The sequence below is a fragment of the Tarenaya hassleriana genome, unplaced genomic scaffold, assembly GCF_000463585.1.
Source record: "Tarenaya hassleriana unplaced genomic scaffold, ASM46358v1 Cleome12, whole genome shotgun sequence".
Taxonomy (NCBI): domain Eukaryota; kingdom Viridiplantae; phylum Streptophyta; class Magnoliopsida; order Brassicales; family Cleomaceae; genus Tarenaya; species Tarenaya hassleriana.
The window spans coordinates 3514530-3527670 of NW_010962392.1; the positions used below are offsets into that span (position 1 = coordinate 3514530).

Sequence of the window (13141 nt, forward strand, 5' to 3'; positions counted from 1 at the left end):
TATATTTGTGGCACAATTTTCTAGTTTTTCATTAATATGATAAAAGTCAAAGATAAGAAGTGGAAAAAGTCAACAGTGTCCAAGTTCAGGACATCATCTCATTTCAGCCGTTGGATTCGTTCACTTGAACGGTTGAGATTAGTTCAGAATAATTTCCGTGATGAAAAACGTTTAGTATTAGAATCGTATACATATTTTTCATTACCGACTGAACAATAATTTCAAATTTGTTATAAATAGGTCATTTATAGATCTTAAAAACATACAATTTTTAAGGAAAAAATAAGAGAAAAATCATTGTTAATTATTATCCTAAACAATTGATTTCTAATTCTGTCGTTTATGATCTATTTTTTCTTATTCCAAATTATCCTCGTGGATAAATTAAATTGTTTACATTGTGAAAAAAGATCAAAATGTTTATATTTGAATATGGTTCAACCGCAAAGTAATCCAGTCAAAGTTCAATACACACTTGTATTAATTTTAAAATTTTATGGTAAATTCATGGCTTCAATTTATATTAAAACCTAAATATTTTTTAATATATTTTTAACTAGCAAGTTTATAGGAATTAACTTAGATGTATGAAATCACCGTAAAGTAGATAAATTAAATTATATTTGTTTCTTTATTTTCCTAATATAATAGAGTTTTATAACTAAGTAGCTCGATATAATTAAAAATCTGAACTAGAAATGTTCTCAAATGTGATCAAAGATCATTATTTGAAATTCCGATCTGGCTAAATTTTTTAATTAAAGAAATGTTTTACGTAATAAACAGAGTTTAGTTCATATAATAGATATGACTTATTCTAATTGTTTATATAATCCTTCATTAATAGCATTAATTATTGGGCGTGTTCTTCTGCACGCGTTTATTGGGCGAAGTAATCATTTTCTTTGTTTATTTTCTCTAAAACGACAAAATGATTAAAACAAATCGTTGATGAAGATAAGACGGCAACAAAAGGTAAAGAAAATAAAATAATTTACGTAACTATGCAAATACAAAATCAGTGGATAAAGAAAAAAAAATACTAAAAAAGTGTTTGCTTCTTTTTAAATACTATTATCCAAAATTTCAATTTGCAATAAAAAGTAATTTTGATTTTTTAATATAAATTATAGACACCAATATATAAACATATTTTTACAATTGAAAATTATTTAGTTAAACATTTTTAATAATTGTGTTAAAAATATATAATGTTATGTTTTTTATTTAACTATAAAACACAAATTCACATATAAAGATAGTTTTTCCCGATATATTGAGTTCTAAATTTGTCACAAAATTTTGAAGCAATTCTGTTTTCCCTAAAAATATATATGTAATAAGAATCAAATTATATAATTAAAATGTAAATAAAGATGATTAAAAAAGAATCGATTATTTTGGAACAGACAATTACTACCGTGCCTTTATTACCTGAAAAATATTAAAAATATTTTTTCTTTACCGGTGTTTAATTCTGAAACAAAAAATGACCTAAAGAAGAGGAAGTGACAAACACGCGCGTAGATGGCGCGTGGAGCTTGAGTAATAAGACAGCGATTCAGCGACAGAGCAAGGGAGCTAAAAAAGAAGAGCAGAATCCAAGGCAATGACACTGTAGTTTGTTTCACACACGGAGAAGAAAAAAGAGGCCCCATAAAAAAAATACGAATCATTAAAAACATTTATTAAAACAATTTGAGAAAAAAAAAAGAAAAAAAATTAAAAACGAATAAATGTGGGGCCCACCCATATTGCCTTTATTATATTTTGTCGCACGTGGGGCCATTTTTTTTTTTTACTATCACACTTACCTGTACTCACACATGTGAAGCCCAAAACGACTGCGTTTTGATGGTTATTACTGCGTCGGTGGTGGAGACAAGAGAGAGAGAAGACTCGAGAGAAACAGTGACGCAGAAGAAGAGATATTAAACAACAATATTAAGTGGGTCCCACAGTCATAAATAAAATTTCTGAAATTACTATACCCAAATGTTGCTCTTTTATTACGGTGGAATATAATTTTTAATGTGTTAAACTGATCATAGTACTATTTCCTCTTTCTTTATTTATAAAAAGTAATATATCCTCTTAAAAAATTCTCATTATTTTATTAGTTATTGACAATTTTTTTTAATTATTTTTTGTTTTTTTCTTATTTTCTATTATTAATCTACACCTAAAAACTCTTAAATTTGTAAACTATAAACTCAAAATACTCTAAACCAATTATAAATGTAAAATATAAACAAATTATAAATTAAAATCCTGAACTTAATATTATAGATCTTGAAATTTGAATTTGAATTTTACGATTTAAAATTTAAAATTGTTTTAGATTTAAGATTGAAGTCTGTTTTATTGGATGTTTACATTTTGAAATTTAGTATTATGATTATAAGAAAATTAGTATTTATGATTATAAGGAAATTAAGAGCTGTAAAATTAGTTAGTGATGTAAAACGGATTAGTTCGGACCGATTCGTCTCGAGCCAGCTCATTTTTTGCTCAGTTCGTTCGGCCTTTTTTTTTACGAGCTAGAAAAACTCTGACCCAGACCAAATTATCCGAACTCCGAACTGACTCGCGAACTAGCCCGTTTTTATCTAATTATCCGAATTTTTTTAAAAATTATATGAAAATTAATAATTTAAAGAATACAAAACAATATTTTGAAATCATTCAAGATAACATAAAATATTTAACATAACAATTTATAAAACTATATCTAAATTAAGAAAAATGAACAAAACCAAACCAACATAAAAAGTATAATACACCAACAACATCAAAATATAATAAAAATATACACCAACATCAACATATCATAAATTTTAATTTGCTATATAAACCGAAGAAGTGAAGAAATTAAAGTATGAAACCCTAATATTTTTTTAATGTCAGCTCGCGAGCCGACCGAGCTAGTCCGGATGGGTTCGGACTCATCGCGAGTTGGTTCGTTCAGTCCGTTTTTATTTGGTCTTTTATTTTTGCAATCCAACTCGATAAAAAGTGAGCCAGTTCGCGAGTATGGCTCATTTTGCCATCACTAAAAATAGTAGAAAAAGAAAGCAAAAATGAACCAATTTAAACTTCTAAATGATAATCCACAACCGGAAGAGTTCACGCATATGAATCTTGCCCATATTTTTTCTACGTCACATTTACCTTATCTGTATGATATAAGTATTATTTGATTTAAAAATTTATATTGTTTTCTATTTCGGGGTGGCAAATAAATATGTGAAGGTGTATGCTTTTGCTAGTTTTTTGTGGTGTACTCATATTATAATTTTAGGTTTATTAAGAATTCTAAACTTTATAAATATCTTAAATACATGGTTGATGGATTAAAATGAAATATGTTATATATTGGATACTTATAATTATTCACAAGTTTTGATATCAGTACGACAATATATGTAAAGTATTTATTATTAGGATAATCTAATATAGATATATTGAATTTAAAATTTTAAATATATATATATATATTCAGTAAAATAGAATAATAAATAATTTTATAAAAAATGAATAGAAAAATTTGATTAAATATAATTTCTAAAATTAAATCAGTCAAACATAAATTAAATGTGAAATATATTTGATTTTAAAAACTTAATTAAAAATATTTTTTAAAGAAATATTTTTAGTCAAAATAAAATTAAATCTAAATTCAAATAGGATTCGAATCAAATAGAAATTTGATACATACTATTTCTAAAAAACAAAATATTTAAATAAAAAAAGTTAAACCAAACGAAATAAGATCACACGTATCAGTCCCCTCGTATTGAAGTCATGAGATAGCAATATAAATATAAATATAAATGCATACACCATAAAACTTAAACCCAACCCTTATCCTTCGTAATATATTTGTTTGCTTCACCTCTAATTCATATTTTAATAAAATAAATGAAGATAAATTTACTTAATAATTTGATTTTTAAAAAAAAAATAGACAAGACAAGCGATCCATCGCCGACATGGGTTTGGCGAACAAAACTCCCAAGCCGATCTCTTCACGTCCCTACATTTGTTTCCCTAACCCTCAAGTTAGGTATTGTGTCGTTTTCTTCTACATTATTGCCTTTGTAATTTAATTCATTAATTAATTATAATGAAAGATTTAAGTTAAATTACCCGTCTTTTCTTGTCTGTTTAAGTGTTGTTTTCAGGATTTAAAAGCAAAATGTATAGAATAAAACCATCAAGAGTTGTGTTTGATGAGATGTGGTTGTGGTCCAATGTCCGAAAACTTTATATTATTCAGGAGAATTGTTGTTACAATTAATTTTAAAATATGTCTGTCCAAATTTACAGAATAAAATTTTATATATTATTATAGTCGAATGGATTTAAATATATAACATAGTTTTTTAAATTCTTAATTCATATTAGAATGGATAAACTTAAACCAAATAAAAAACACATTAATATCTCAACTCTATATACGAATTAAAATTATTCATATTTTTCAATATTTTCTTTATCACATATAAGATTGGATGACTTTCAAATTTCGATTTCAATATTTATCATAGAAACTTCTGTTTACTTTGAAAGACTTAAAAAAAAATCTTCAAAATGATTATATATCACGTTAGGGTTGTTTATATCTCAACCGTTGGAGAAAGAATACATAATTGAAAAAAACAGACAAACCACGGTGATACAAAATATACAACTATATATGAAAGAATTGTTCGCTCACAAAAACTATATATAGATAATATAACATGTTACAACTTATACTTATTGGAACGAACTACTGTTTGTTATTGTGCAATAAGAGATGTTTAAACCTCATTAGCATCATATATTATTTAATTGGACATGTCATATGACTTTAAGCTAGGGTTTCAAGTAATATAATTAATATTTAATTTATCTATATAAATTACTAATGTAAATTATTTTCTTAATTTTGAAGGAGAACCTTGACGTATCGGTCAAAGTGATGTCGTTGTGTGATTTGGAGATCACGCGTTCGAGTCATGGAGGTAGTCTCACACAAAATATTTCAACGAGAGATAAGGTTTGTCTACGATTAGGGGTGTCAATCGGGTCGGCCCGAGTCCGCAATCGATCCGGAAGTTTCGGGCTCAAGCTCGGGTCGACCCGATTTTTAATTAAGCCCGAAGTCCGGTCCTATGCATTCCGGGCTCGGGTCGGGACGGATTAGGCCGGGCCGACCCGCAGGTCTCTCTTTGTAAATGTTTTTTTTTTAAATTTTCGAACTTTCGGACCGACCCGATTCGAGTTCGAAGTCCGATTTGAGTCCGATCCAAAAACCCGATTTTTTCGGATCAAAAAACTTCGGCTCGAAGCCCTTTATTTTTTGTGTTGAACCAGGCCGGACTTCGGACCTCGGACCCAAATTGACACCCCTATCCATCAGCTCAAGAGGATAGTCGGGTGCTCTTTTTCACTTTTTTTTTTTTAAATTTTGATTAGAAAAAAAAAAGATGTGGAGAGATGTGTGATGGTAATTGAGCGGTGAAATAATGAGAAATGATAGGGACAAATTAAATTGAGGAAAAAATTCAAATGCACTTTTCCTCTTTTTTGGATTTCAACCTTTGCTTTCTTTGCAAGCGAACAATCATATCATATCTAATGGCATGACATTGTCATGCAAAAACATGCATTAACTCTATTTTTCATCTAATAAAAGGGAATTTAGTTGTGATTAGATTTTTGGAAGGACTTCTAAATTTACTTGGACATATGATCCAATGGATTTAGGATGAGAAATAAATATAAGAAATACATCAAAGCATTTTGAACTGTTTATAAAATCAAATGTTTGAAAATCTAAAATTTTATATTCGCGTACCTATGAATAGAGCGTGTCCTTTCTAAACACAGAGGATGCAAATACATATAGATACATAAATATGTATATGTATTTCTATATATATATATATATATATATATATATATATATGTATAGATATGAACTTTCATATTTTTATAAGTTCATAATATATGTTATGGACAAAGTGGAATCCATGGTCAAACCTTTTTTTTCTTCTCAAATCGAAGCCCTTATTGGAAAATTATCTACGATCCAAAAACGGGTTAAAAAAACCAGTTTTAAAATCTTTATAAAAATCTAAACGACAAATTTGGATGAAATTTTTTCTTTTCTTCATTAATTCTGTATTAACGGATGAAAATTTTCAGATCTATTATTTGGTTTGAAAACCATCGAAATTAATTAATCTTTTAAATTATTTTATTGTTCGCTATTCTCCCTGGAAAAAATTAAAACAAGCAGTTATTATTATTATTATTATTATTATTATTATTATTATTATTATTATTATTATTATTATTATTATTATTATTATTATTATTATTATTATTATTATTATTATTATTATTATTATTATTATGATTAAACTATATTGAACGAATAGTTTGCACGTAAAACTCTGATCCGAGACATTTGTATATATAAACTGAGCCCGTTATAGATGGACCGGGCTGAGTTAAACCCACCCATTTGACATCTTATTATTATACGTATGATTTTGGGTTTTGTTTATTATATAATAATATACGCAGATAATAACTCAAAAAAATCAATTATTAACTATTACTGATGTAACTGAAAATCTCCATAAAACCCTAAAATGCAAATTTGTATGTAAAATCTCAATTTCGTTATTTTTACATCTAATTTCTAGTTTAGTTTTTTCATAGTTTTTTTTCCAATTAAATGGGATACTAATTATTTTTTGAGTTACAGTTCGTATATTAATCAATAAAATCTAAAACGATCAAATCTTGAATGTTAGATGAGCATATATGAAAGTCATCTTATAGTTCTTACTATTATAAAATTCGATCGTATGATATAAACATTTTTGTAACGATATATTTTATTAGTTTTTATATTTTATATGTAAATTACTATTATCCAATTACAATTTTTTTTTTCTGTTAATGAATATATTATATATATACCAATATGGAGAGAAAGATTATCAATTCATTTGGTTGAAGATGTTAATATATGTTAGGCATGTAAAAGCTCTGCTATTGTGTTTTGTTTCATTTTTTAAATTTAAATATTCACAAACACATTTAGATATATTCGACAAAGTTTTAGAATAGTTATTGCAGGGGATTTTCAAATATTTTAGGACCTTATCCAATATATCTTAAATTTCATATACAAAAAGTTACATTTTATCTAAAAATATATAAATATTAAATTCAAATTTTTAAAAATTTTAACATTTAACTTTATTAAATATAAATTTACAAACCATCGTATTATACAATAAATATAAAATTCAAACTAAAATATCATTGCGAGTAATATGAGATAATAAAATTTTATAGATGAAAAATGTTATAAAATAAAAAACAAAATATTTTATATCATAGTTTTCTATTAAAACAAGACTGAGTTGTTGTATTTTTCATGCATTGTTGGAGAATCAGCTCAGTGAACAAATAAAAAAAATAAACAAGACAAAAAAGATTCAATATGAAGCTCTTGACAGCATTTTATTAGATCATCAAAACCAAGAATTCGCATACAGATTCTGTAAGTTTCTCCGATCCGAGTTCGGGATGACTCGGTGCACTAACTCACCCTACGTTATCTGCCATCTCCTCTGAGCCGACTCGGAGAAACTCAACCCTTATATAACAAAGAATAATGTACGGATCTTATTTATGCACATTTACCGGTTCGCATTTAACCGGATTGAGCTGACCCGGTTTAGCCCGTCGGTTACCCCATCGCTTTTTCAAAAGACGCGTGAATCAACGGCCGGGATTCACTCCAGGGATTAACCTCTCTCCGAATGCTTACGTGGCAAGAATCTTCGACGGTTTTAAACCGGGTTGAGTGAACCGGTTCGGTTTGGGAGATAAATCGGAGTGCCTCCTCGAAAACCGACTCGTCGCAGGGGATGGTTAGCGGACCATGGTTCGTGAACCCGAACTCTTCAGCGGCTTGTACGAGGAGGTTGTTGAAGACGGGATGGTTCAGGTACGTCAAGCGCACCACGTATCTCGTGGACCTGCACCCCACGATGATCACCACGTGTCCCGATGGCACTGGTCTCTTGGCAAGCGACTCGCGCGCTTTGTTTCTCCACCGTCGGATCATGTGGCGGAGCCGTACGATGTGACGGATGTTTGAGCATTTTCCGAAGACAAACGACATTTTCCTGGAAAATCCTTGCGGGCGAGAAAATTCTTGGGATACATGATGGTTGGAATTTAAACGGCGTTTATATGGAGAAAGGTGGTGGAGAAGTGCCCTTGGTTTTTGAGATAATTACGAAACTGGGACTACTATTGCTACACTGATTAGGGGGCAAGGGCTTAGCTTGGAAACGTGATTAGATTAAGATGACGTTGGATTTTCATGTAATAATTAATTATTATAAATGTAAAGTATAATTAAAAATGAGATAAATAGATATTGGAAAAGATTTGGGATGTGGGTACATTGCATTGGTGCAACTGAAACGACATATGTGTTATAGGTGCCGCTCTAATATTTGATCTGCACATTATTATTATTAATTTATTATTATTATTATTAGTATTAGTATTATTAAAGTAATTCATGGACTAAAATATGTATCATATCACATACTGCTAATCCTAATGCCTCTCCATCTAATATGCCATAAGCATATCATTGCAAAAGTTTTATTCTTTGCGCGATAAAACTAATTTCTTTAAAATAACTTAAACCTCATTAAATTAAACTCGGACTATATTCACTTTGTTCATTCAAAATTGGTATTGTATTCCATATTTTTTATTTTAAAGTTCTTTTAAATATTTAATCCATTTAACTCAGATTTGTAATTTGATGAACCTAATCATCTAAACTCGTCTCTGTAATCTTATAAACAACTTGAACTTTCTAAACTATTTTTAATTCACTTAGTTACCATACATGATGATGATGAATTACCCCAAAATTTTGCCACAAATCAAGTTTTCATAATTTTGTGTAACACAAGATGATTATATTAAATAAATAGACAATAAATCAAACTAAAAAAGTATTCACACATGACAAAAAGTCACAACCCACCACATGGCAGAGTTGGGACAAAAATTAGAATTATATAATAACATTTTCACATGACAAATAAAAAATTTAAAATTAAGAATGATATTCTACATCAAAATAGTTATTGACCTTAAAAAAAATTCAATTTGGAACGGCCGTGTATTTAAATCGTAGAAAGTTTGTATTGTGCCGGGCGGACCTAGCTTGTTAGCAATGGGTCCTATGCTCCCATTTCTTTTATTAAAAAAAATTAACTTCATTATAAAATTTATAAATTTAAAATAAAAATTATTAAATCCCTCCATAATTTCAATTTATCTCTTAAATTATAGTAAAGTTTGTATTGACCCCAATGAAAAAGTTTTCTAGGTCATGTGCTATGGATGATGCCACTTTACAATTATGTAAGAAGAAAATAATGAGGATTTTAACAAAAAAAAAAATTATTTATAGGTAATGATTTATATTCGTAATCAATGAGTACTAAACCGTATCTGATGATACCATTACCATCCGACCAATCAAAGCTACTCTTGTTCCTTTATTGGTCCATTAATTATGCAAAGCACCACACCTAAATTGCAACTTAACAAATTTTAAAAATATCAATAATACATCAACTTAAAATATATTTAGTTTTGATCTCTCAAAATTTTAATATCTCATCATCATGGAATCTAAAACTTACCTAAAGCTGTTATCTACCATTTGTTAGCATGAAAATTTTGTATCAAACACATAAAAATTTATTTCTTTAGTTTAAAAAATTACTATGTTTGTTAAGAAAAATATCAAACATTCAAAATTAGCATTTTCCAGATGCGATGAGTGATCTTTCACCAAATTTTCATTAACTTGTTAGATTATTTTCGTATATAAAAAGATTAATTCGATTCTTTTGGATGGAATTATATACACTCGAAGCTTAAAATTTAGTCAGATATCTAAATAGCACAAAAAAAAAAATTAAATCCCTTTTTTTCACCCATTCATTTCCACACTCGAGCACTCTTTATTCTCTCGGACAGCCAATCAAACATCACAAAACAACCACAGAAAACTTGTCTGAAAGGAAAGTCTGAAAGTAAATAAGAGGAGATTAAAAGGCATTATGTGCACAAAGATTTAATTAAAAATGGAATTAAATTGAATCAACATGTTCGGATCATTCTTCATAAATAGCAGGCAGTCTCTCTTCTTCACCTCTGCCATCTTTTCTCTGATCAAAACACCAATTATCATGTCATACGAGTCGGTCTCGAAATTATATCTTTTTTTTTTCCACAATAACATAATTTCTATTCATATTTTTTTTAAAAAAATAATCTTGTACCCATTCCGAACACTAGGCTACGCCAAGATTTCGTTAACCCAAAGTCCAAGATTGATTTAGAGTTGATTGCCCCAAACGTAAAACATATGCAAAAGCATGAGAATGATTCAAAGAAAATGGAAAGGAGTAGTGTTCTTACCTTTTTTGCTCTGCTGAATACGCGGAGAGACTTCTTTTACGTTGGCAATGGGCAAAGAATGCCTCTTTTTGACGTAAAAGTCTCCTTCTTGAACGTCTGGACTCGATTTCGGGGAGCCGCTATTTGCTTGGAGCTTGGCTCTTGCAGATTCCGTGGCTTGCATGAACCGTGGGAGCGGGTTACTGCTCGTGCTGTTTCTGCCTTCCTGATCAGATCCAAAGGAATCCCGTTTCTTCCCGCTTGCTGAATCTCCCGGGGATTGCCCCGGATTAGGTTTTAACGGAGATTTCTTGTCAGATACCGATTTTTGGTTCTTCTTTGGGTCACGCTTGTCGGGTCTGTCCCTCGGGGACTTTGTAGATACCTGGGTAGAAGGTGTCTGCAGCAACTCTTGAGTTCTAGATGAAGCTTCTTGAGAGGGAGGCTTTTCTTGGAAGCTGAGCTCTTTTCCGGGTTCAGATGTGTTCACTTTGAGCTTCTGTTCGATCTGAGACACATCAATTGATACAACTGAACCCTCGGAGCATTCATCAGGAGCGTGATCCAGATTCTCCACATGTTCTTCTGTTAAACGGGTCAGCAGATTTGCTGATATATCTTCAGTACCTTTATCCTGAATTTCCTTTCCCAACCCATCTAATTTGATCCCGGCTTCTGACCTGTCAGGAGAATCAAGGGTTGAAGATATGGAGAGTTCAGTTCCACACTCAGATCCTGCATACCTAGGAATTTTCTCTTCCTTTGCAGAATCAACCTCGGAAATAATATCGTCCATCTTAGATACACCATTACTGTGATGGGTAGAGCCAACAATCGTGGTAGGCATGGAATTCACTTTTGGAGCTGGTTCATCAGTGTCTGACTCACCGAAGATCAATGCTGTGTCACTTGCATTTCTAGAATCCGATCCAGAAGTAAACTTTGACCTGCCATTTCTCAACCGATCAGAAAGTTTCTGCTGCTCAACAAAATGATTCGCTTTTTGGCTGTTTGATAGCGAATGAACCTCAGATGAAGCTCTCCCTGCATCATCATCATCAGCAACAGAGTCGGTAACTCTGTGCAGATGGAAGTTTATTTTCTCTCCTTCATAGGTTATGAGATTCTCCTCGCTTTCAGATGGCATCAGAGTTCCATTCTCTAACTTAGACTCGGTAGCCTCATGAGAAAAATTAGTGGAAACTCCAGGAAAATTGTATAATTTTTCGCTTTTCTTTCTCTCTTGTGGATCAATAATAGAATCCAATTCAACAGTGTTCTCCAAGGATGTGCACTGAACATCGGGTTGAAGCTTAGTAACATCCTTAAGCTTCAAAAGTTTCTTTCGTGCCTAAGAGATGAGGAATCTAATCAGCTAAAGGTAAAAAACTAGCAAATAAACAACTCCAAAATATGTTGAGAATAGACTCACCAAAAATCCCCGAATAGTGGCCTGAACAATAACCGCCGCCGATTCTTGCACATTTTTATCAGATTTTGCATCAAATTCTTCCCCGTGTCGCACATTAGAAGCATGCTCAGAGGCTATGGACTTTGCCGAGACAACCAGCTGTACTTTGTCATCACTGCATTGTGTCAAACAGGCTTTTCCAGAATCATTGGAGCTCCCAGTAAATTGGGAGCTGAAGGTGACAGATCCATCTGGGTTTTCCTTGTGTCCATAATTAGCTTCTTCAGTTATAGCAATGTTGCTTAGCACACGAGGGCTCGTGGACTTCTTCCGGAAACTCCATCCCGATTTGTCTTTTGTAGTCTTGACCTTGAGAGAAACCACAATACAATTCTCAATAGAGAATCAATCAGATAAACATCCAAAACCAAATCCATTCCCAAAATTATCTAAACCAATCCGACAGCGAAGAAGTAAGATCATAACACAATCGAGCGAAACCCGAACAATTGTACAATTCAGTTGAATTCCTAATATGAATTCATCTGAAGGCGTCGAGTTACCCAAACCGTCCAATCAGATCCTCTTGACTACACTGACATTCATATACACAAACGACATGCGTAAGTGTGTACACAATACGTATAATTCTGCAATCGTAGTTAATGCATGAGTGATTCAGGCATTTACGGGGAACAAACAAACTTTAAACTAGAATCGACACAAAGCACAGCTGTGAGCTACATTTCCCGAACTTCCTAAACACAAATCTCCCCAAAACCCTAAGCATTCAAAAATCAGAGAGAAACACCGCTAGTGAAACAGCAAATTGCCGAAAAAAAAAGAGGCATCGATCGATCCAAGCTCGAAGAAAACACGGAGAGAGAAAAAAACGGTTACCTCGGAGATACGGAGATCGTTGTCGTTGCTGTTCTCACCGCCGGAATTGCGACCGCAAGCAATGATTCTCAGGCAAGCAGAGGACCGCCCCATTCTTGAAGAGCTCGGGATTCGAGTAAGAACAATTCCGATGATGTTTATGAGGTGGAAGCGGACTTGAAAAGGTGGAGTTAAATGGAGCAGGGAAAGTGGGGTTGAGTCCGCTCCATATCTCACGTTCCGAGTTTCCTTAGTGATGGAGTGAGAAAGAAAGAAGTGGAGAGAGAGAGAGAGAGAGAGAGAGAGAGAGAGAGAGAGAGAGAGAGAGAGAGAGAG

The 13141-nt window shown here is 31.5% G+C and overlaps 2 protein-coding genes across 2 annotated transcripts; both read right to left on the minus strand.

Annotated features, from left to right (window-relative positions):
* Positions 1 to 7513: 7513 nt before the first annotated feature.
* Positions 7514 to 8209, minus strand: LOC104806898 (auxin-induced protein 10A5-like). Its single transcript, XM_010531989.1, has one exon. It carries the CDS (start codon positions 8195 to 8197, stop codon positions 7760 to 7762), a length of 438 nt encoding a protein of 145 aa, XP_010530291.1. The 5' UTR covers positions 8198 to 8209; the 3' UTR covers positions 7514 to 7759.
* Positions 8210 to 10022: 1813 nt separating this feature from the next.
* LOC104806899 (protein IQ-DOMAIN 32-like) lies at positions 10023 to 13098 on the minus strand. Its single transcript, XM_010531990.2, has 4 exons — positions 12827 to 13098; positions 11948 to 12295; positions 10537 to 11866; positions 10023 to 10283 (listed from the first exon to the last, which is right to left on the minus strand). Exons 1-4 carry the CDS (start codon positions 12917 to 12919, stop codon positions 10264 to 10266), a joined length of 1791 nt encoding a protein of 596 aa, XP_010530292.1. The 5' UTR covers positions 12920 to 13098; the 3' UTR covers positions 10023 to 10263.
* Between the last annotated feature and the right edge of the window lie 43 nt (positions 13099 to 13141).